At 43.6% G+C, this 25802-nt stretch overlaps 1 protein-coding gene across 1 annotated transcript in view; it reads right to left on the reverse strand.

Moving 5' to 3' along the window:
- Positions 1-25802, reverse strand: part of LOC138165142 (serine/threonine-protein kinase TNNI3K) — a 369986-nt gene that overhangs the window by 204683 nt on the left and 139501 nt on the right. Inside the window, exons 12-17 of the mRNA XM_069093295.1 lie at positions 6012-6098; positions 5178-5234; positions 3697-3789; positions 3553-3610; positions 3266-3460; positions 760-864 (exon numbers count right to left, since the gene is read on the reverse strand). Coding sequence (XP_068949396.1) covers positions 760-864; positions 3266-3460; positions 3553-3610; positions 3697-3789; positions 5178-5234; positions 6012-6098 — 595 coding nt within the window. The remainder of the gene's footprint in view (positions 1-759; positions 865-3265; positions 3461-3552; positions 3611-3696; positions 3790-5177; positions 5235-6011; positions 6099-25802) is intronic.

Below are 25802 nucleotides of genomic sequence, written 5' to 3' on the forward strand. Positions count from 1 at the left end.
CTTCCTTCCTTCCTTCCTTCCTTCCTTCCTTCCTTCCTTCCTTCCTTTCTTTTTTTTCCATTTTGAGACTCCCTATTTCTATATAATTGATTTTCTTTGTAATCCTATGTGTTTTGTGCATTAAAAACATCCTGAGAAAGGGCTGCACATACTTCACCAGACTGACAAAAGATTCTGTGATACACAAAAAGTTAAAAAAAAAACCTCTTCTCCAGAGATCTTTGGGACAAGAAGAGAGCCCTGGTACATCTCTTCTCTCCTGCAAAAGGGGCCTGGGGATCCTTTGTCTTCCCCTGGGGTCCTGAGTCTGGCCTTTAACCAGCCAAGGCTGCAGAAGGGTTAGCAGGCTTCCAAACAGAAAAAACAAAAGTATGCAAGACACATTTTCCAGTTTAATCTGCATTATCCTTTCTCCTTCACTTTCTAGTTGAGGCATTCAGCAAAACAATACACTAACCCTGATGTGTAGCTTCTGCCTATGCCTGAGGTGAACACGTTCCAGCTGACCTGGACAGCCCACATTTGACAGACCTGCCAAAGGTCTCCTGCTGGGCACACACTGAATTGAATGAAACAAAATGCCTTCCTGGTTTCCTAAACACGCTCCCTCCTTTCTGCCCCCATCCCTAAAGGACCATAGTGCCAATGGTTAGAATGGGTCAGGGGTTCCCTCAGAGGTTTCTCTTCTTCTTCCATTTGTCAACACGCTCCTGGCCAGACACAATCCTTTAGGCTGAAGAGTTACCAGCAAAGACAGACCTGTTTAAGTCCCGGTGAATGATGGGCTGGGCCAGGTTGTGAAGGTACTCCAGGCCTCTGGCAACATCCACAGCAATGATTAATTTTGATTGCAAGTCCAAGATCCTACAAAGTAACAGTGATGTTAAGCAGACCAGTTGGATGAAGCCAAGGCCCATATTTCACATAGCAGAAGAATAGACATTAGTTTATTTTTTTAGTCTCCCCCAGATCCAAGGGGGGGGGGTTGTCTTTATGCCGGCAGAGCTTAGGACAATGCCTGGTAGATACAAAATACTTAATGTTTCCTAAATCGAATTGGACATATGTAATTCAATATTTCTTTCCCTCCCTTTTCTCGCTCTGAATATATCTTATGCAAACTATAAAACATTGTAAACATGCATATGTACATAGACATGCATATACTTATAAATGTACATGTGTGTACATGTCTATGCACAGACACTTGACATTCTATTCCATTTCATCATATTACATTCTATTCTGTTCTATCATTTGGTGTGTGGTGTGAAATTAGCATGGCTTGTGATTCCATTGGCGGAGACCTCCCCCTCTGCCAATGCAGGCCAGAGCCTCCTCTCAGTTTGTCAGCTTAGCAGGTTGGCCAGAGACTTGGGCAGTGAAGGGACTTGCCTGCCTGTAATGGAAATGTACATTTTTAAGATCTTCCCTGCCCCTAGTCTTAAGTGCACCTGGAGCCTGGGGTGGGAGGCTTGTTTTTCAGGAGATACTTTGTGATTGGGCAGTGGGTCAAGAGGGCTGTGACATTCTCTGATCCAGGAGAAGGCTATATAAGCCCTGATGGGAGGCTTTGCTTTGGGGCTCACTGTGAGAAGTGTTGTGAGACTTGACTAGACGAGACTCTGGGCAGATGTTGAGAGCCCCCTGGCTTTGAAAACTGAGATGTTGATTCTTCCCTCTCTGGTAACTGTGATTAGGTATGGATGTATGTAATGGATGGACAGTTTGGAAGCCTGTCTGCTGAAATGTTCTTGTAACTTATGCTTGTAACTTCTGTCTGTATATTCTGAAGTTCAGGGTGCTGACTTTTCCCTGAACAAAGTAAATGATATGTTTGATTGATTAAAGCAAGATTATTAACCTATTTTGAATTGCTTTCCTTTAGCAAAGCAGATCCAAGAACCTGTGTTGACAGCCACCCTGGGCACACTAGGGCGCTTGCTGCTACACTGCCCAGGGTCAAGTATTTGTCAGAGGTGGGCCTTGAGCCCTAGGTTTTCTGGCTTTCTAGGTCAGCAATTTATCCCCTGGGCCATGGTATCTCCCTTATGTAAATCTGTGCACATAAAAATATCATATATATTCTAAAATGTATCATAAATATGTATTATAATATGTAATATTTTGCATATATACATATACATATGGATTTCATTTACAGATTCTCAGTTAAAAGGGATCTTAGATGTCCTCTAGTCTGACCCTTTTCTTTCAAATGTAAGGAAACAGCCCAAGGGGCTGGCCCAGGGTCACACAAGAAGTACCTGGCAGAAGCAGGTGACCCCCAGTTACCAAATCACAAATGGGGCATTCATTTTCCCCTCCAGATTAAATAAAAGTGGTGGGCTCCCCTTTTAAATAAGATCATGTATCATTTTGGAACAACTCTCATCTGAGACTGTGTCGAAAAAAGTTCTGGTCTAGAATGTTCTAGGTCACACAATTGAAGTTGGAAGGGAACTCAAACTCAGGCTTTGGCTCAGAAGGAGCTTTGACTCAGAAGGAGCTCCATAGAGCATCTGGTTCAACCTGTGGGCAGTAAAGTCAGCAGTCGGGGTCACGTGGGCAGCAAACCTGCTTTCTTTTCTACGAGTTCGTATCAACAGAAAGGAATTGGGCTGGAAGCCTGGACTGGGAGCCTGGACTTTGGTGTCTGGGGGGAGGTTTGGGGAGCGGAGACTCTTTTCCAGTCATGACATGCATATATTTCAAAAGGCTATTCAGAATTAGATTTAAGCAGGGACATTAATTTTAAAAACTTTTTTTTCACAGGCATTGTGATCTCTAGTAGTTATTCTATGCATGGGTCACATAGATCTACTTTATTGGTCTGCCAAATGAAGCTAATTATTACAGACTTTAATTAGAGGCTTCCAAATCCGAGGCATTTGTTACCTGCAGCTGCGAGGTGCACGGAAGGCACGGAATTATTTTTATCCATTAAAGAAATCATTAATAAGGGGCCGCCACATGGAGGAGATATAGGCGTGTGTGACACAGGCAGGTGGCCAAAGCCGGAACCCGCCGTTGTCGTTGCAGACATAGAACTGCTGAGGTTTTCTTTTTTAGGTCGGATCTGCGGTTTCACGCCTTTAGGGAGCCGGCCGCCCCCCATACATGGAGGCGAGGTGTGTGCACAGAACCTTGGAGTGCTGCCTGGCCCTGGGACTCCAGGGACGCGCCCGGATGCGCCCAGGGCTGTCTCTGCAGAGGTGGGCAAGGCCGGCCTGCCAGCCCTGGCCCAGACCGCCAGGCCTCGTACCTCTTCTGCTCGTGGAGGAGGGAGAACAGGGATCCCCCGGAGATGTACTGCGTGACGATGGCGAACTGGCTGGGGTCATTGAGGCAGGCTCCGACCAGCTGGATGACACACGGGTGGTTGAGGCGACACAGAATGGCCACCTCTCTGCAGAACATCTCCGCGTCGGACTTGGAGCAGGACGTGTGGGCCCGATAGCTGAAGAGCAGAGGGCAGCGTCAGGGGCAGGGGGAAGAGCTGGGTGTGCGTCCGGCCCCCGGGGCTGGAAAAGGAGCCGAGCGCAGGCTTACCGTTTGATGGCCACTACTCTGTTCCTGCATCGCCCTTTGTACACCTTCCCGAAAGAGCCTAGAACGATTTAAAGCAAAGAAGTGAAGACATCTTTTTGCTCTTGAGGTTATGGAACAACCCCTTTCTCCGCTCTCCCAGCTTACCCGAGCCGATGATTTCATGGAACTCAATTTCCGACAGCTGAAGATGGAAATGGGAAGGCAGCCCGGCCCGCAGGAGGAGGACATCTGCCTTTTCTGCAAATCAGAAACATTTTTCTATCTGTAAAGGGAATTTTAAAAATCATCACACACACTTGATTTCCCCAGGACTGTTCTCCAGACACAATTGATTTCATGACCACAAATTGGTTGACTTGTAATCCATTTCCTCTTTGCATAGAAGCCCACGACAAACCCCAATACTGTGAGCAAACGCGCAGCACTAATGCTGCCTAGGGACTTGTGGGACCGAACCCTTATCACAGATGAAGACCAGCCCGTGAGTACATTCTTCCCAGGCCCCATGAACAGTGCATTAAAAATCTGTCTGCTGGGGATATAGTGCCCTGTCTTCGATCTTTGACCCTTCCTGTCCAGGCCATCTTTCTTTTTTTTTTTTTTTTCTCCCTGATGGGATCCCTGGCCTGTGTTGCTTGTATTACCTGCCAAGCCCGGAGAGCAGCTGTAAGGTGACCCCATTTTCTAGTCAACCATGAGGCCTCCCATAACAAGATAGTCTGAACAAATCTGAATGTTCACAGGACTCAGAGGCATGGCCATTCAGTGATGCGTGGGCACTCACAGGAAACCTTCAGTTAGGCAATGAGAAGGTGTGCAAACCTCAGATCTGCAAATAGAAGTTGGCAGTCTGGTTTGCTCTCTCTCTCTCTCTCTCTCTCTCTCTCTCTCTCTCTCTCTCTCTCTCTCTCTCTCTCTCTCTCTCTCTCTCTCTCTCTCTCTCTCTCTCTCTCTCTCTCTCTCTCTCTCTCTCTCTCTCTCTCTCTCTCTGTCTCTCTCTTTTTAATGCTTGCCCTATTCGTGGAATTCACTCCTTTAGACCTCACCCCAGCTCAGTAATGCTTTTTAATATTTCAGAAGATTCTATTTTATATCCTACTTTGCTCCCATCCCTTTCTCTACTTAAGAAGAGGGAGGTTTCTAGTTTTCTTGATAGGATGAGATCAAGAAGTAAGTAGGTAACTAAGGGGTTGTGTTGTCCCTTGCAAGAGGCTGGCGGAAGCCCCGTGATTGTCACCCATGTGTGAATTGTGCAGCTGCAGCACTATCATCTATCTGCTTACCCTAATTATGTCCCAGTGGTCTTTAAGAACATCTTCTACACTGTTCATTTACTTACAATGTTTTAAACTGTTCAATGTCAGTAGAAAATGATCAAGTTTGGAATATCATTTGGTCATGTGAAAAAAAAAAAGGAATCAGGGGCGGCTACGTGGCACAGTGAGTAAAGCGTCGGCCCCGGAGTCAGGAGGACCCCAGTTTGGTTCTGGCCTCAGACACTTAACAGCCACACAAAACAACTAGCCGTATGACCTTGGGCAAGTTACTTAACCCCAACTGCCCTCCAAAAGGCAAAAAAAAAAAAAAAAGGAATCTGGGTTTGCCTATTAAAGCATTGGCAGTACCTTTAGTCATGCTTTTGATCTTCCCCAAAGGAGATGGAACAGAAACATAGGAGCCATCTGAAATCAAAGAAATGATGCAGCTGAAAACCTGAGAACAGAGCCACCTTCTTCTCAGGGAAGATAGAAACGTGCACACATGCACACAGAATTACTCATGGGCATGCACGCACATATGTGTGCATGTATATGCACACACATACTTTTCCTGAATAATGCACAAAAGAATTTAGTTAGAGAAGCAAAGTGGAACTCTTACTTTAGGTCCATCTTCTTTCCCTGGACACTGAGTAAGAACTTTGGGCAATTAGTTAGAAAGTAAGAGGAAAAAGAGAGAAAGCCTAGCTCCCCAGCCCAGAGGCTGTCTCTGTCTGCTTTGTTCCTTTGTCATGGGCCCCACTGGAAGAGAGGGTAGGCCTAGGCACCCAATCAATAAAACGAGATACCTAAGATTATGAACATCAACTATATGAAATGAAAAGCATGTGGCTTCTCTCATCCATGGACACAGACCTCCTGAAATCTGCACACACACCGAGGTTACGAACCCTGCTGGCAGGCTTACTCTGCATTAAGACATCTGGCTCTCTGCTCTCATACAGGTACCTCATTAACATCCTCACCTTTGGGGAACTAGGATTTAGGGAGTAAGAGGCAGTGGCCACAGAAGCCCGGCAACATGCACCCTTCTGTTCAATTTCTTGTCAGTCTGAATTTTCTTAATCTTAAGCAAGCACGGTCCTTCCGTCCCCATCCCTCGCCTCCTCGAACCCTTAGACAGCAATGGTCTTTATTCCCCTTTAACAGGAATGTTCAGTAAAGAATATGAAACTTTACCTCCTCCTGGCTGAGAGTATTCATTGCAGGGCAGCTCATCCTGCGGCCTCTTATAATGTTTCAGGAGTGTGACGATGGCGTCGTGACCTTTAGGGAAAGACCAGAAGGATTCTTCACTGGGAATATATTTTCATACTCTTATTCTTCTTACTTTAACAAAAGACTGCGCTCACCACAGCTAATTATCCAAAAGGAGGAGATTTCAGCCTCAGACAGCGGGCCCTTGCAGACCTTGTCAAGGTAATTGTGAGATGAGCAAAAGGCCATTCCCAAAGTGGAAAGTCAGGAAATTAAAGGCAGAGACACCCATCCAGCACCCAAGATACACAGCCCCGCCTGGGGCCAGACTCCAGTAATTCAGAATTTGTAATGACTCATTCAGAGTTTGGGCTGAAGTTTATTCACTTATTAAAGTCTTTCCTTAGAGAGTGCAAATTAATAACATAAATAAGATTTTCAAGACAGAAGATTCCAGAACAGATTTTTACAAAAGTTCTTCAGCATCAGACAATGACAGGGAAAAGGGAGGGGGGAAGTGGAGGCAGGTGAGTGGAAAAAAACCCAAAGTTTTGTTATTCAGATCGTGAAGGCCAGTAGTAAACTTAAATTAAAAACCAAATGCATGTTACCCTATCCTCCTTAGCTCACTATCAAAATATCCTTCCACAATATCTGCTGCATTCAGGCACATACTGAGAAATATGAAACAACTTGCTCTCTGAAAAAAATGTACATACCCCTCACCTTTATGTTTAATTTGTATTATTGACATTTCCTCCATCATTTTCCTAAGTCCAGACAATCAACCAAATACCAAAACCAAACCTTGATTTTTAGTGTTATCTGATTTTCGGGGTGTAAATGCTTCACTAAAAAAATTAACAATTGTCTTTTGACAGCTGTTATGAGCTGTCTCCAGAACAACCTGGTTGTATCTGTTACTGGTTTTGTTCAGGGGCTAAACATCTCCATTTCCTTCACTAATCCTCATTTAACAATCTCTAGACACACCATCACCTACCTTGAATGCTTTCCTTTGTTCTCCTTGTGCATCAGAAATGATGAGGTAGTTGGGGTCCCTTGTCGCCACATTGTCTGTTTTTGCTATAAAACAGACCAGTCCTTCCTTGTTGTGATATACTAGGTGTTCTGTAGCATTGCTACAGATAAATGGGTGCTTCCCTTCTCCACCACATCATGGGGCCACACCAGGCTGTGATGTTTTCTGAACTCCTCCACAAGTCCTTTCTCTCCAGGGGGCCTTCCGGGTCCTCCCTTGGAAATGCTGGAGAAACTCATGGTAACTGAGTTGGAGGAGCTGAGCCAGAACTGAGTGTGGGCAATTCACCTCGAAGTGGCCAAATGCTACCTCCTCCCCTTTAGGGCTATGTGGGTGGAAGCTCTTGTCATGACCCACACGCAGGTGTATAAAAAACGTGTACACGTTGTACTGTGTGTATGTGTTATTATGTCTATGCTTCGGGGCATTTCCCGCCCCCAGATTCTCTGCTTGGTTTTCTCTTCCTCTACCATCATCACAGCCTGGGTACTGCTGGTCCACCCCATCTTTCAGCACATTATCTTTCCCCATTAGACTGTAAGCTCCTTAAGGGTAGGAACCATCTTTGGCCTTTTTGGAGTCTCACTGATCAGCAGTTTCTGGCACAGGGCAGGCATTAACTCCTTGACTGACTGACTGATTCTTGGAGCCTTATAAAAGAAGGATGATGATTGTGTGCCCCGTCCAATTCATGGACAGTCTGGCCATGGCCTGTTATGGTCACTGGTCCTCTGAAAACGAAGGTCAAGCGATGAGTCACCCTTTCCACATGTATGTCTGCCTCCTTTGGGGGCCTCCAGTCTCCCCTTCTAAATGCCTTTCTGACACCCAGCATGGGATATCTAGGAGACAGTTCAACTCGACACGTCTGAAGCTGGACGCATCATCTTCTCCTACTGCCCCTTCCCCTGCTATTTTATTTATCACTGTCCTCCCAGCCCTCAGTCTGCAAGCTGCCGTGTCGTCTTCAGCTCTTCACACACCCAGTATCCAATCTATTATCAAGGATTGTCAGCAGCATTTCTCCACTACACCCCCTTATCTCCTCTGATGCTGCCCCATCCTGGAGCAGACCCTCATGGCCTCGTGACTGGATTATTACAATAGCTGGTGTGTGTGTGTGTGTGTGTGTGTGTGTGTGTGTGTGTGTTGGGGGAGGGGTCTGCTTGCCTGAAGTGTCTTGTCACTCCAGTCCATCCTCCCCACTCAGTCACGAAAGTGATTTGGACTCATCTAAAGCATAGGTTGAACCATGTCACACACATGCCCTCCTACCCTTCAATAACCCCCTGTGGCTCCCAATAACAAGGGCTCTCCCTGGCATTTGCTGCCCCTCATAGCCTAGCCCCTTCCCACCTATCAGTCTTTGCACTGCCTACTCCCCCTGGTCCCCTCCGGCCCATTGACCCCAGCTTCGTGGCCGCTCCGCACCCCAGGAATTTTCTCCGACCGCTGTCTGGTCCTCATCTCCACCTCGAGGCCTCTCTGGCTGCTTTGAAGGCCCAGCTAAACACCCGCCTTCTACAAGAATAGTGAGCTCTTGTCTGTGCATCTCTTGTACTATGTATCAGGCGCTGTGCTGGCAGCTTCACAGGTAGTTTCTCGTTGGATCCTTCTGACAATCCTGAGAGATAAGCGCTATTGTTATCCCCATGTTATGGATGCGGAAACTGAGGCCATTAGAGGCAGAGCAGCTTCCCAGGGTCACGCAGCCAGGGGGTGCCTGAGGTCTCCCTGATTCGCTGACAGGCTCCACAGAGCTGACACCGCCCCCCCCCCCCAGGAAGCCTTTTCCAATCCCCCTCAGTTCCAGGGCCTTCCCGTGCTGAAGCATTGCTGGTTCATGCAGCCTGCACTCTGCTCTGCCTGCATATGTCTGCTCCTTGTCTCCCTGTTAGACTGTAGGGCCTGACTTCTGCCTCCTTAAGGGGCCCTGGAGCCTAGCACAGTGTCTGACACTAGCAAGTGCTTAATTAATGTTTATTCACCAACTGCCTTTGGTTCCAGACTGCCTATGGTTCCAGACTGCCTTTGGTTCCAGACTGCCTATGGTTCCAGACTGCCTTTGGTTCCAGACTGCCTATGGTTCCAGACTGCCTTTGGTTCCAGACTGCCTATGGTTCCAGACTGCCTTTGGTTCCAGACTGCCTATGGTTCCAGACTGCCTTTGGTTCCAGACTGCCTATGGTTCCAGACTGCCCATGGTTCCAGACTGCCTTTGGTTCCAGACTGCCTATGGTTCCAGACTGCCTATGGTTCCAGACTGCCCATGGTTCCAGACTGCCGGCTTTTCCAGGGAATGTCAGCCGTACAAAGAGGCAGCATGCCCCATTTGGAGGGGTCGTTTTGTAATTGCTTCTTTTGCTATTCATTCTATGTCAATGACTTTTCTAAAGTCTTATGTTGGGGCAAGGGAGGAGGGAAGGAGAGACAGTTCAGAACTTAAAATGTAACAAAAAATAAATTAAATAAATTAAAACAAGGGAATGTGACCTCTCTGAGGACAGGGACCGGGTTTTGCCTTTCCCTCTATTCCCCAGTAGGGCAGCTGGGTGGTGCAGTGGAGAGCGCTGGACCTGGAGTCAGGATGACCTGAGTTCAAATCCAGCCTCAGGTAATTACTAGCTTTGTGGCCCTAGGCAGGTCACTTCACCCTCTTTGCCTCAGTTTCCACATCTGTAAAATGGGCTGGAGATGAAAATGCCAAATCTCTGCAGGATCTTTGCCAAGAAAGCCCCAAAGGGGGTCCCTGAGAGTCAGACATGACCGTAAAATGATGTTCCCCATTGCTTAGCATAGGACCTGGCACTAGGAAGCATAGGGCATTCGTAATAAAAAATACTAAAATACTATTAACCACCCAATATCCAGCATCTATATAACCTCTTAAAGTTTGCAAAATACAAATATTATCTTGTTTGATTCTCACAACAACCCCAGGAGGTGCTGTTATCCCAGTTTTACTCCTGAAAGACGGAGGCAGCCAGCCACTAAGTGACTTGTCTGGGGTCACAGAGTTCGTGTCTGAAGCTGGATTTGAACTCAGGTCCTCCTGACTCCCGATCTAGCACTCCATCCACTGTGAAAACTGCCAAGAAATAAATGCCTGTTGCTTCGAAGATCGATGCACGCCTGGAGGGGCTGTCCAGTTTGTCTCTGGTTCTCTGAGGTCTAGCAGACTTGCTAACATCCTCTAAGCCCTTATCGAAGGCTTGCTGACTGATCACTTGCAAAGCTGAATTTAAGCTTAAATTTAGGGAAACACCTGACAGTCAGGAGCACTCTCTTGCCATGGGGATGGGGCTTGGAAGGCAGTGGCTCTCGCATTGGTGGACATCTTTGGTCCTGACACTGAGGTTTGTTTCTGCTCAGCAGTGTTGCAGGAATGGACACCTGTGGTCCACTGAAGGGATACCTAACTGTCCCCTCTTTTGGCCACTGTCCCCAGGCCTTGTCTGATGTCAGCTGACAGGCCACAGCCTTGCAGCTGAAGAGACTTGATGGCCACCCAGTATGACACCTTCGATTTTATGAGTCCAGAACTCAAGGCAAAGAGAAGTGGAATAATTTGCTCCAGGTCACACAAGGAGTGAACTTCAGAGATGAATTGGAACCCAGCTCCTCTGACTTCAGAGTGGGTGCTTGTGTCATCGTAGTGGATGTTTACATGGTGCCTTGGGGTGTTCAGAGCACTTTACACATGATATTGTATATGCCACAAAATACACACATTATTTTTAAAAAGCACTTACCACAGTGGCCTACACATCGTAGGTGCTGTATAGATGTGTGTGCACATAGTAGGTGCTACATAGATGTGTATTCCCTTCCAATATCTCAACAGCTAATAACATTTGCTAGCGCCATCATATCTACATTCTACAGATGAGAGAAGGGAGGTACAGAAGGGGCCTTGCCTTTTTGGCCATAGCTAGTGTCTGAGTCTGGATTTGAACTCAGATCTTTATCACCCCAACACGCCTTCCCTGGTGCCACCTAGCTGCCGCAGTACCATACTTTCTTTAAGACTCTTGACTGATGATGTGTGGATTCTGTGATTCACTGTTGGCAGCTCCATCATCTTTCTGAAGGTTGTGGGGCTTTGGAAGGCAACACTTTCAAAGCAGCAAAAATGGAGATTGAATGAGGAATTACTGGGGGAAAATGTTTCTGATAACTTTCAAGATGGAGTTCTGGGTGAAAAAGTGAGCAGAGAAAAAATGATATAATAATTCATATTTATATTAGTGCTCAGAAACTGAGAAGTTATGAGATTTCTGTTGATCAGGGTCACAGTTAGGCTTCAGGCACAGGGCACATTTCTGGTCAGTCCTGACACTAAAATTGGTCCTCTAGATGCTGCTCCTATTTATTAGGTTTTCTTAATGGCTAATTGGGAAGTTAATATTTTTCCTGGGCCAGAAATCCACCCTCCCCCATGAAGGCCACCTGGGGAGGTGGAAGAAAAAATCATCAGAAGCCCAAGTATTTGTACCTGGCTGAGTCCTCCCACCCACCTCGATCTGCCTGCCTTGGGCACTTGCCTTTGTCATGGTGCTGCTGCCAGCCTCACAGGCTCCTGTGCAGGTCCCCAAGTGAGACAGGGATCACACTTGGATCACACCTTTCATCTCAACAGCTCTCTGGGCTCCACTTTCTCAGAGCAGCTGTAATTTCCTGCCAACACAGAGGCCTCATTGGTTGCCATTTTTCCCCAGGAGGTGTTTTACCAAGAGTCTAATGAGTGCATGGATCCTGGTTGTGGAGAAGTTTGAGGCTGTCAGGGAAATGCCAGTGAGCCCTCCTCTCCACTCCAGCATGGAGGGATGGCCCACTGGATTTTCCACGCCCTGCTCAATGTCTGCTGAGGCTGAGGCCATAACCAGGAATATGCTTCATCCTTCCTTGCCAAGACTGTCATCCCAAGTGGGACAAGTCTGTCAAGTGCCTTTGGGAAGAACCATAGTCCATGTGGGGCCAATGACTCAATATTCAACGCTGAGGGATTAAGGACAGAGTTTCTTGATGGGAAATCAGGAGTGGGCTGGTGAAACTGTGATTGGGAATATGGGGAGAGAAAGAGATCTCAGGATGTACTAATGGAACACTTGCACAGAGGTCATTCAAACGCGGATCAAGAAATAGAGTCTTTGGTTCTATCAAGCAGCTAGTGTTTGTGTTCAAGTATCTTACACAAGTCAAGGACTGAGATAACGAGGTTTACTGCACACTGAAAAAAATGCACAGTGCCACAGCACACTTCAATGTCCCGGCGCTTTGTGAAATGCTAATGCACTGCCGGGGTGGAGTGCGGAGTGCGGAGGAGACTCGTGAACTTCCAGTTTGAACGACGTGGGTCAAAATTCCAAGTGATCCATCAACAAACCTAGCTTTCTTTTTTTATTAAAATTATTTTTAAAATGTCCATATGTATTTATTTCCTCTCCCTTCTATATCCCCCTCCTGTTGAAAAAAAAAAGAAGAGGTAAAACAACAGCCTTGTAGGTGGTCTGCATGGTCTAGCCAAGTAACTCTTGCTATGACTCCCGCACAAACTGTGCGTTTCGTTTGGCACGCGGAATCTCTCGCCTCTGCTAGGTGGCACAAACCATTCCTCATTATGAGTTCTCTGGAATCAATGAACAGTCACCATGTTGGTAAGAAGAATACACATGTATTAAGTGCCTACAGTGTGTCAATCATTCCATTAGGTACAAGAGACACACACAAAATTGAAGTAGCCCCTGCCTTCAAGGGGCTTCGATTGACATCTTTTGTTCTCACTTACATTTAACCTTTAATTTTTATGTTTTTTAGTTTAGAAGCATTTATTTTCTATCCCTTCTATTTCCACTCTAACTGAAAAAGAAAAGAAAAGAAAAAAAGCCTATTGACAAATTTCCTCATTGGTGCTTAACCATCAGAAGGCAAGTTTTTTTGAGAACAAGAGCAAATTTATTACTTTGCTTCTTAAGCACCTATTACAACTCCTGATACTGACTAGGTACTTAACAGATGATGTTGAATTGAAGTTATTTTACTTCATCTCTTTCATTCACTTTTGATATCCATTGCCATCTGTTTGACATCCCATTTTCTCCATCTTGGTTTAGCCAAACCTTTGTATGGATGCCTCTTGTCCACCATCGAGAGCTCCCTCATGCATCCTTCCTATGCCCTTCATGTCACCACTTTCTAGGCTTCAAATGTTCCAACTTGCTAGGTTATTATTCTTTCTTTTTTTACTTTTTAAAAATAGTTTATCCCCCCATTACGATTATTATTTTTTCAATCTTCCAATATTTCAAGGACGTGTGGCTTCATCAGTATGAATACACTCACTTTAGGAAATGATCTTTAAAAGGTAATATAGATGAAAAAAATATCTCATTCTGTACTAAATCTGGTGATGGATCCCAATCTCCCCCATTTAACAAGGCTGGTCCTTGAAGCATGGGCATTGAGTCACACATGTCGTATTCAAGTTCTTTCTAGTCTAGAAGCACCTGCCAAAGCTCACACTCCAGTCTCATAAACTTTAAATATCTGAGGTCAGGATTCACATCCTTCCTGGGCGATGGAGTAGGATGTCATCGGACAAATGACAGCTAACTTAGGGGAATGCTCAGAGGGAAGTGCATCAGTTCCCACCCTGAACTGGCCTCAGGGGGTGAGATCACAAGCATCCTCCATTTTCTCTACCTTTGGGCCACATGGACAGTACATATCATTCCCTCACATGTTTCCAGGAGGCCCCATTCCTATCATGCATGAGGTCATCTGTTGAGCTGGGACAGCCCTGTCCAAGGACACACTTTCTTGGGATCTCTGAGCAGAATTCCAATGAAGAACATACTCATATCCTATACATTCACCCCCATTTGCTCACTTACTTTAGACTTCAGAATAGATACAGTCCCTGGGTAAACATGCATTTATTAAGTGCTTACTAAATACCAGGCACTGTGCTAAGTACAGAGGACCTAAGAGAAGGTTAAACACCCACAAAAGAAAAGGGTAAAAACATTCTAAGCAGAGTAGTGTCAGCTCTCATCTATGGGTCAACATAGAGAAGTCCTCCCTTAGACAAGAGGCTAAGCTCATTAGAAAACTAAATTATGAGGCAGCAGCCCCAGGCATGGAAAGGTAATTAAGAGACACTTTTTGCCTTCTTTAGAAGAAGTCATGGGACTCTCCTTACTCTATAGGGAGAAAGATATGGACAATTAAAGGTTTGAACCAAAGACTCAAATTCCCGGGGAGCTGCTTTTATTAGCCACTCCAACCCTCTTCCATGAAGGCATCAGGTCTGTCCATGGGCAACATAGCATAGTCATAGGCTCCCTACCTTAGTGGCATGGAACTCTGAAGAGGCCTGCCCTTTCATCCTTAGGATTTTTTAGAACAGGGATTCCTAACCTGGCTCATGTGAACTGTTTTTATTTTTTGATAATCCTTTTCTTTTTATGCATTTAAAACACAATTCTGAGAAGAGATTCATAGCTTCAGTAAAAGGATTCTGGGGCACAAATGAATTAAGAAGCCTTGAATAAGAGAACCAGGCCCATTTGGAGACATCCCAGCATCAACTTCCTCCCTACCATTGAAGATCACTCTAGATAAAGTCTCACAGGCTCAAATCCAGCCAGTTCTCATGGAGAGATTAGCTGGGCACCGGGCAGATGGCCATAGGCTCTCCAACCTCTGCTTTTCCAAATCATCAAACAGGAGAGAGTCCAAAAAGACAGAATCCCTATCCAAGTCTCACTTCTGGGTCATTCTTGGGCCCCTGCCTCATTGACCAAAGGCTCATTATGGCATTACAGGACCACAGATCTAGAAATAGAAAGCCAGAACCTTAGAAGACATTGAGTCCAAGACCTTTATTTAATATATGAGGGCACTGAGGCTTAGAGAGATTCAGTACTGACATAGGGTCAGGGATTTAGAGCTGGGAGGTACTCAAGTGGCCATGGAGTCCCAACCCTTCTTTCCTGCAAGGGAGGAAATTGTGGCAAGGCGAGATCCAGTGCTGCTCAGGGTCATCCAGCAGTTGTGTGTCTGAGGCCAGGTTTGAAACACGCCTGTACTGTAGCCATACATAACCCATTGCTGCTGTAGTGTCCCCCCTCCTCCTTGGGTCACATCAGAAGCTTCTTTGATTTGTCCACAGGATCGACTGATGCTGCTCCAGTGTCTACATGTGAACGTTCAGCTTTCTAGGCTCTTGATGCAATATCAGAACACAGCTTGCAGGGGGAGAAAAAGAAGAAGACAACCCACAAATCCTCTCTCCTGTATCATACCACTTTGTGGTTTTTTAAAAATGTCTTTAGCTTTTCATGTGCTAGATGTAAACCGAAGCATATTTTCCTGACATCTGTATTAGAAAGAAGAGTGGGAAAACTTCAGGTGGGAAGAGAGGAATGCAAACATTCTTCACTTTGGTTATACTTACAGTCAGAGTTAGACTGACTGGAGAAAAATAAAAGGAACCAGAAAGCCTCTCTGGTCAACATCTGGGAATACATTTTTTTCAGCGTTGCCCTAGAAATTACATTTTAATAAATACATTAGAATATTTGTTTGGAATAATTTTCAAAACCTTTAAACTAGTCCTATCATTTCGGTGTCCAGCTTAATTTTACTGCAGGTCTGGCTTCTCAGAATGGTTCTCCCCAAATAAATGCAATTTCCTGAGGTTAAATAAAAATGGCAGTTTTTCACATAATTATTCAACACTGTGGGGCAGGGACTTGGCAGCACTTGGTCAAGGCTGCTCCCAAATTCCATAACTAAAACATCATCATTTCCTTTTTTCCACTTAATGCTACCTTTTTTTTTTCTCCCACTAAGGTACCTAGTGCTATGATGGATAGACGATCACATCAGTGTGCTACACTTCTATAATTAGCATTCAGTATTCTACTGAGGTGGTGGGCAATGCAGTGGATAGAGCCTCACACTTGGAGTCAGGAAGATCTGAATTCAAATCTAGCCTCAGAAACTTACTAGCTGTGTGACCTTGGGCAAGTCACTTACCCTCTGTCTGCCTCAGTTTCCTCAATTGTAAAAGTTGCATAATAATGGCACATACCTTGCAGCTTGTTGTAAAAATGCTTAGCACTGTGCGTGGCATTCAGTAGATGCTAGATTAATTTTTTCCCACCTCCCCTTCCAGTGATGTAGCTTATAGCCTGTCTGCACATTCTCTTCTGTATAACATGGTATATTATGTATACAAAAAACCTTTGCTGAACTGGGTTGGATTGGGTGATGCTTATGCAAAATCTCCCATAAATCCTCTTCATAAAGAATCCACTTGATGCCATGGAGGAAGCCCTCTGCCTTTTTTTCTTTAAATACTCTATAGGTGTCAGAGCAGAAGCTGGACTGTCCAGCAATTGGGGTCCTCTCTACACATCATGGATCTCTTCCATTTCCTTTGTCAATCTTGGACTCACTGAGCAACCTTTTGGTGCCAACTCTGGCATGTAAGGGTTGTGAGTGACAGGCTCAAGGCCACTTGAACCCCACAGGCACCAGCCATTGCTCTTTGGGTCAGCCACGGATTTATTCTTCAGAGATAATGGAGTCCGGGACTCACTAGCCAGGCAGCTTCTTCATAATGGATAGAACTCAAGGTTTGGAGGCAGGCAGCCTAGAGTTTGAAGGCTGTTTTAGATGCTTCCTTGCTGAGCAATCCTAGCCAAGCTTCCCGGGGCTCTGTGCCTCAGTTTTCTAACCTGTAAAACTAGGTGGGTTGAACTCAGTAGTTTCAAAGGCTCATTCTAGCTCTGGGGTCTGGATCCTCTTATTTAAACACAGAAGTCCATTTTTCTCCATGAGCTGGAGAATCTGAGTCAGGGAACAGATGAAATGCTGGAGTCAGAAAGTCTAGAGTTCAGCATGAAGCCTCTGCAATAGGTCTGTCAACTTAGAGAAGTCACCCAATTTCTTCCAATGCATCAGTTTCCCCTTTTGTAAAAATGGATGATAATATCCATAAGCCCTTATTTCACAGGGTTCTCGTGTCATTTAGATGATTATAGGAACACAGGAAGGAAGAAAAGAGGAAAGGGAGGGGAAGAAAAAGGAGGGGAAAGAAGGAAGAAAAGAGGAAAAGAAGAAATTAAAGAAAGGAGGGAGGGAGGGAGGAAGAAAAAAAAGCATTTATTAAGCACCTACTATGTTCCAGGCACTGTGCTAAATGCTTTGAGATTTTTTTTTCTTTGTATCCGCATAATAACCCTGGAAGATAGGTGCTATTATTATCCCCAGTTTACAATCAAAGGAACTGAGACTGACAGAGATTAAGTGACTTGCCTAGGGTCACAAAGATACTAAGTATAAGAGGGCAAATTTGAACTCAGATCTTCCTGCCTTGAGGCCCAGCCCTAAGTAAAAGGGAGCACAAAAGCTGTGGAATCCAAAGCGCCCATTTTAAAAAGGAGAAAACTGATTCCTGTGTATTTTATCATAGCAAGATAATGGCAGAGGCAGGATTCGAACCCTAACCTCTGACCACAAATTAGCATCCAGAGCACCGTGTCACACTGCCTATTCACTATGGGAAGGATTGTATGTAAAGCACTTTAGACAGCCTAAAATGCTGTGTAAATAGCATTTGTTACTCTTAACTTTTAGAGGAAGCCTGATGGTTAGAGCACTGAACCTAGAGTCAGGAAGACCAGAGTTCAAATCCTACCACAGATGCTTACTAGTTATGTGACTCCAAGGACAGTTACCTAACTTTGGTCTACCTCAGTTTTTCCAGTTATAAAACGGGAATATTAACAGTACCTCCCTCCTATGGCTGGTGTGAGATTCAGATGGCATTTCTGTGCTTTGTAGACTTTTGTAAACATAGAAATGTTAGCTGCTGTTATCATCAGGGCTGTGACTGGCTAACTTGTGACTTCATCACAAAGTCCCTGCACTGATTCAGGCAAACAGCCCATCTCCACTTCAGCCTCAGAGCATTGCCTGGAGTCCTGAGAAGAGCCACACAATGACTTGCCCTTGGCCACATGCCCAGTACCCATGTGCCAGCGGCAGAGCCCAGGTCTTCCTGATGCCAAAGCCTGCTCTGCAGTGCACTCTGCCAGGTGGCCTCTCCCATTCCTTCCTTAAACTGCACAAAAGTTTCCAGGGTCCCCAGAGTTCTCTCCACATCCTCTGACTTTTCTTGGCAGGGGCTGCAGTACATGTTCATGTCTATAGGACTTCATCTCTTTCCAGAATTCACTATGGGACTCTTACTATAAATAATTCACACCATCCTACACCTGTCAAAAGGAATGAACAAAGCCTATCTCATGATGCAGGACCCTTGATTTTTATTGTTTCTGTTCACTTAGTAATTCTCCACCTCCATCACCCTGTCACTGTGAATTAGAGAGATTCTGCTGTATACAAATACTGTATTTGGGATAATTAGATATTGGGATGGGGGAGTCAGTGAAATCACTTTAACTGGGATCAGGACTGAGGCAAATGTGGAGTTTTTAGTCCTGTTTCTAGTTCGGGTGATTTTCTGACCTTAAATAGTCTGATTTGTCAGAGCACTTTTCATTGTTAGACCTTTCTTCTTCCAAATCTCCCTGGCAGACAAACCGTATTGAGCTGTGGGCTTGGTTCTAATTGGCTGGGATCTTTTCAATTCGACAGCTTCATCTTTAATGCAATGGATGGAGGATTACGTGCCAGTCTTTTCAATGGGTTTTCCATATTGGCGATCAGGGTCAGGGATTTGAACATAAGCAGGCTTCTGGCTATTTCTTCTGGCCAATTTAAATCGATTCATACAAGTCCTTTGTACCCCCAGGGAAAGGGGAGAACAAATCCTAGTGAGGGAGACAGTTATCTCTGTGCTTTCAGATGGAATCATAGAAAAGAAAAGGGATGGAGAGGGAGGGTACTGTGAGGAGGAAAATGCTTTGGATGTTATAAAATAGGAGATCTTGGGAGGCTGGCAAAGGCATATTGAAACTTTAACCTGAAGGATTCTCCAATGAATCAAGGTCACTGGGGAAATGATTTCCAGGAATTACATTGAGCTGTTTAGGTTAACAGGGCTCTAGAAACACAAAGCATCATTAATATCTGATCCCACAGTGAGCCTTGGGGGGACTAAACGATTCTTTGGGGCCTAGAAACTGAAATTAACTCTTCCAGGGCCCTGGGGCATCACTGAGACATTCAGGGAGAAAAGATAGAATGGCCAAGTGCTGTTCGTGATAAATACTCAATCATTTTTACATTCGTTCATTCATTCCTTCATTCACATCCTGTTTAATCTGCCTCTTACAGCACTAACTACTGTGGGTATTGTGAAAAAGGAAATGGTAGTGTCTGAAATGTGAACATCGAAGGAAGTGGTTTATTCTCTTCAGAATCCTTAGCTTGCTATGCCACTTCTGGGTCCATTGATCCAAGGATTTCTCTATTAAATTTAGTTAAAGGTTCAAATCATATGAATGCATGGTCACCTGAACAAAGGATTGGACCAAAGGCAAGGGAACACCTTGGAAAACACATCTTTGTGTTGACATATGGGGGACGTTTACTATGAAGCAGCATAGTGTCATCCTAATCATCACCATTGGTGTGGTTTCTATCATTACACTTATCCATGGTGCAACCAAGGATGGGCTTCAATCATGCAGATGGGAAGGGCTTTGGAAGCCATGACGCTATCTATCTAAGTGGCTTCAGAAGCCCTCCTCGAGGACGCCTGACCCTCACATCACCTTTTCACTATTTCTGTGAGCCTAGGCTCTATCAGCATGAGTCTGGAGTCCAGTCCACTGTCACCTTCAGTCTGTAGAGCTTGTTTTTTAAAACCACCCTCATGTTTCAACAGACACAAGGAGAATACAGAAAAGAACTTTTACAAAGGAATCCCAGCTTCCAGAGAGAAATGTCTGGTCTGGTGACTCCCCTCTCCTCCTGGAGTTTGCACAGGCCATTCCCCTATACCTTTAAGGTTCTCCTTTCTTAATCTGTCTCTTAGAATCCTTCACTTGTTTCAAGGATCAGCTCTGGTCCCATCTCCTAAAAGCTTTCCCTGATCACCTTAATGGGTGGTGTTCTCTCCCATCCCCAATCACCTTGCATTGCTGCATCTGCTCATAGTCCATATCTCCTAGCATGTAGGTTCCTTGAAGCTAAGAAGTGGTTTGCTCCTTTCTTGGTCTCCCCAGCACTTGGCTCTGTATGTGCCTGGGATATGAGGGTTGTTTAAGGACCGTTGTTGGGTTTGGATTTGATTTGGAATCATCCACATCTGCAAATGTTCCTATTATATTAATACAAAAAATGAATAGTTGGTCTTTCCTACTGTTATACTGTGCCAGGCAGCATGAGGTAGAGATAGCTGTGTCTGAGCCATGCTCGATATGTCAGCATAATGATAACTTGCATTTACATACCACTTCCCAATCTTACAGAGCATTTCTCTCCAAACACCCCCATCAGGTACTGCTGTGGCTTTTCTTTGTGGATAGTGCACTAAATGTGGTGTCGTCACTTTGCACATTTTCCCACCAATATACAACTGAGCCCTTCACATTCTATTATCCTGAATAGTTCTGATTCTGATCTTTGCACAAATCCTAGAATGGTCTTTTGAGTTTGTCATCCTCTGGCTTGGTTATGCCTCTCAGATCAGCTCATCTGCCAACTTGATAAGCATATCTTTTTCCAATTTACATTGAAGCGCCAAACACCAAAAGGCCAAAAACCATGTCCTTGGGGCCTCCCCTAGAGACCTTCCAATGGGATATCAAACCATTAATGAGGATTCTTTGGGTTCTACTATTCAACTAGATCCAATGCTCCCACAAATTATGCCAAACTTCTATATTCGGTCCACAAAACACTAGGAAAGAATATCAAAGATAATGCTAAAATCTCAGCACTGTATCCATAGCATTCCCCTGATTTATCAGGCCTATGGGGACGAGGACTAGACCTGGGTCTGGTCACTAATACAGGGTGTGTCCAAGATGGACTTGAATTCAGGTCTTCCTAGTTTCATAGTGGCTCTCTAGATACTAAACCCCACTGTTTATCATTCGAATGAACTGGTCAATTGGAAAAATAAAAGGTTAATCTAGTATGTCCTGTTCTTGCTGAAGTCACCTTTTTATATTCAATGCTTCTTCCTTTTCTTAAAATATATCTAATCATACTTTTAACAACAAAATCTATATTTCTGCAGGAATTGGAGTCAAGTTCAGAGGTCTAAATTCTTTAAAGTCATGTTGTCCAAAACAGAATTCATTATCATTCTCCACAAAACACTCCCCATGACCTTAATTTTTCTATTACTGTTAAGGGTATCATCCCCCTTCTAGACACCCAAACTCACAACTGTAATCTCTTACCATCTCCCCACACCAGTATCAAATCTGCTGCCAAACCTTGTCATTGCAGACTTTCACAGTGCCTCTCCTGCATTTGTCCTTCTCTCCACTCAAACAAGTGCCATCTGGATCAGGACCTCATTACAATGCACTTAGACTAGGGCAATGCCTTTCTGGCTGATTTCTCTACCTCAAGGCTCTGTCATCTCCAGGCCAAAGTGACCTTCCTGAAGTCCACTTCTGATGGACTTCTCTCCACTGGGTTCCACAAACGCCAGTGGCTCTCTGTTACTTCCATGATTCAATATAGTCATGAAAATCTCTCTGAGTTTTAAAGACCTTCACAATTTGGACCCTTGCTCCCTTTCTCTCTTCTTCATGCACTTCATGATCCAATGATGCTCCTCTCTTGCTGTTCCTCACCCACAATGCTCCATCTCTTGTTTCCTTGCCTGTTCATTACTCTCCCCCCACATCCTGCTCTTTCTTCTCGCTTCTGCCCCTGCGACTTCTTTCAAGACTCACCTTAAGTACCACTATCAGTAAGAGGCTTTTATGACCCCCTGAGCCCTGATAATATCTTCCATCTAACACTTACTTCCATCATACTCTATAATTTCAATTTACACAGCTGACTTACTTGCATGCTGTCTATCATATTCAATTGTAGGCTAAAGGAAGGAAGAGACTATCTTTGCCCTGCCATGTATCTTAATGCAGTGACTGGTACAGGGCAAACACTCAATAAAATGCTTGTCATCTGACTGACTTTTCAAGGGACATTGGGGGCATTGTTTGCCTTTCTTCAGTCTTTCTCTATAACTCCCAATTTCCACTGAAAATGGTGCAATCATCACGTCTGCCAGGTCTTTTGATATCCAAGGCTGTGGTTGATCTTGGTCTAGTGACCTGAACTTATCAAAAGCAGTCAGTTTACCATCTTCCCAACTTATCTTAAAAATCTATACTCCATTAGCCAACTGTGCTCATTTTCAGTCCAAAGAGAACTATCCTGGACAAAACCAAAAACAACAGATCCCAAATACTGTGAAGAAATCCTGTCAGTAATCAGCATCGCTTCCACCCCTTCCCTGAAGGCAATGGTCGTCTCTTCTTGGATGCTCCATCTTCCCCAATGTAGCTATCCACCCTTTTCACATACATCTTTGCTTGACTTACGTGTCTCAGCTCATGCTGATCTTTAGAATTCCTGATCAATCATATTCTGATAAGGTCACAGTGAGCTTTGGAAGACATCTTCTGCTGGAATAACATCTGACATTTATTCAACACTTTAAGATTGGCAAAGACTGCACATGCGTTAGCTCATTTACCAACCCTCGCTTTTCCCATCTGTATTAAAACTCCACATTGGTTGGTGAGGCCCTTCCTTAGACAACACCTCATTTTCCTCATCATAAGAAATGATTCCTCACTATGTCTTCACAATTTCATTGATGAGGTTTTCCATTTCTCTAGGACTGACTTCTTTTGATTTTTAGTCTATGGGAGCTGACATATTCCTTCTCTGAGGCCTTTGAAATACTTTTTCCCTTAAAATCTATAGTATATGTCAGGTGCTAATTGGTATTTCTTTTTTTTATCATATCTTCTAAGATAGACTGGTAATTATTTAGCAATGTTCCCATCATTACCACTCCCTACTCAAGATCCTCTTTATTAATGAAAAACAGAAACAGAATAAAATTCCCCATTTTTGTTTCCACCACCTTTTCAAAGTTAAAACTCTCAGTAAAGACAAAGCAAGTCATAAAACTTTATTAAATGCCTGTTGTGTCAGAAACCATACCAAGCACTGGGATACAAAGAAACGCAGAAAAACCAAAATAAAACCAAAAAATTAAAACAAAAGCAAACAGCCCTTGCTCTCAATGAGCTCATAGCTAATGGCGAGACACCATGCAAACAACTATGTACAATCAAGATACAGAGAGGAGAAACTGGAGCTAATCTTGGAGATCAGCAATTAGCATTAAGGAGTATCAAAAAGACTTCTTGTAGAAGGCAGGATTTTAACTGAGACCAGGAGAAAGCCAGGGAATGGAGATGAGTTAAGTGGAGGGATTTTAAACTACTCTGCCTTCTCTAGTTGACTTTTGAGTAACTGAATTTCCCAACCATTTCTCTGTTCTAGGCTTGCCATCTCTTCCCAGAATTCATCTATTTTCTTCTTCTGTCCAGGTGGACTTCAGTGTTTTCTGATGGCAATATCAAATTTCTATTTCTGTTTTAACTGATCTTTACCTGATTTCCTTATGCGAGAGTATCTTCTTAAAATGCAATGCTCTCCTGTCTCCCCTTTTAACCATTTGCTTTATTTTTTTAATAGAGTTCAGCTTTTCAAAACCATGATGACAAAAGTTGAGCTATGGTTTTCAAAGTGCTCTCCATGCATTGTCTGTTGGCCAGCCATCACGCTTAGAATGGACGTCCGTGTTTGGCTCTTCCTCCTGGGTTTCCTGCTTTCCCTTAAGGTTCATGACAAGAGCCACCTCCTTCAGGAAGCCTTTCCTAGTCTCTGCCCAATAGGCTATTCACCTGTTCCCCAAGGTCATGATGTATTTGTTTTGTATTTGTTTATACTTACAAATGTGCATGTTGGATCCCACCTAATACCCTTACTCAGTTAAGTGCTTAATAAATATTGAATGATTGCTTGGGCAGTTAGGTGATTGAGTGGATACAGTGCTTGGCCTGGAGTCAGGAAAATTAATCTTCCCTAGTTCAAAGACAGACTCAGCCATTTATTAATTATGTGACCCTGGGCATGTCACTTGATCTGTTTGCCTCAGTTTCCCCATCTATAAATGAGCAGAAGGAAATAGTAAACCACTATAGTATCTTTCCCAAGAACACCCCAAATGGGGTTGAGAAGAATTAGATATGGCTGAAACAATTTAATGATTGTTTAAGATTAACAACAACCTCTAGTTAGGCAAAAGGAACATTATCACCATTTCTCAGAAGAAGAAATGGACTCAACATGAGGTAATTTACCCAGAATCACAAAGTGAGTAAAAGGAAGATGCTTTCTTCCTACCTTCGGGTAAGGCTCTTCATTTTCTACACCACCATGCCCAGCCTCACAATTCTTACTCTCAGCAACATTTTCTTATCCACTGTACTACTATTTAAATAAACCCTACTCATATGGAGCTAATTCCCCACTTCTCCAGCAAGCAAAGCAAAAGATAACTATGGCATCTCACCATTTGATATTGTTGGTTTGATTTTGTTTACTTATTTATTCATTCATTTATTTATTTATCTATCTCTCCATTCATTCACTCATTCATTTAGTGATAAAATATCTGTTAAATGCTAATCTGAGGATTTCTGAGTTAGAACATTTATTTCATTAAAAATTCAAAGGAATTTAAATAAAATATTAGCAAAAGTACTAGAGCAACTTATCACAATAATAATACACTTTGATCAGGTAGGATTTATGCCAGGAATGCAAAGATGATTTAATATTAGGAAAACCATCAGTATAATTGGTCATATCAACAATAAAACTAGCAAAAACCACATGGTTATCTCAATAGATGCAGAAAAGTCTTTTCCACAAAATAGAACATCCATTCCTATTAAAAACACTAGAAAGTATATGAATAAATGGAGCCTTCCTTAAAATAATAGGTAGCATCTATGTAAAGCCATCAGCAAGTATTATAGGTAATGGGGATAATCTAGAAGCATTTCCAATATGATCAGGGGTGAAACAAGGGTGTCCACTATCACCCCTCTTATTCAATCGTACTAGAAATGTTAGCAGTAGTAATTAGAGAAGAAAAAGAAATCAAAGGAATCAAATTAGGCTAAGAAGAGACCAAGATATCACTCTTTGCAAATGATATACTTAGAGAATCTTAGAAAGTCAAGTAAAAAACTACTTGAGACAATGAATAAATTTGGCAAAGTTGCAGGATACAAAACAAACCCACATAAAACCTCAGCATTCCTGTATATTTCTAATGAAATTCAACAGCAAGAGATAAAAAGAGAAATCCCATTTAAAGTTACTGTAGACATTATAAAACATTTGGAAATCTACTTGCCAAAACAAACCCAGCACCTATATGAACACAACTACAAAACACTTTTCACACAAATAAAGTCAGATATAACTAATTGGAAAAACATGAATTGTTTGTGGCTGAGCCGAGTTAATATAATGAAAATGAAAATTTTACCTAAATTAAATTACATATTTAGTTCCATACCAATCAATTTAACAAAAAATTACTTTATAGAGCTAGAAAAAAATAGAAACTAAATGCATTTAGAAGAACAAAGGGTACAGAATATCAAGAGAATTAATGAAAAAAAATGCTAGGG

The sequence above is a fragment of the Petaurus breviceps genome, unplaced genomic scaffold (assembly GCF_028583685.1).
Source record: "Petaurus breviceps papuanus isolate PSGF00001 unplaced genomic scaffold, PetGlider_PUasm1.0 208, whole genome shotgun sequence".
Taxonomy (NCBI): domain Eukaryota; kingdom Metazoa; phylum Chordata; class Mammalia; order Diprotodontia; family Petauridae; genus Petaurus; species Petaurus breviceps.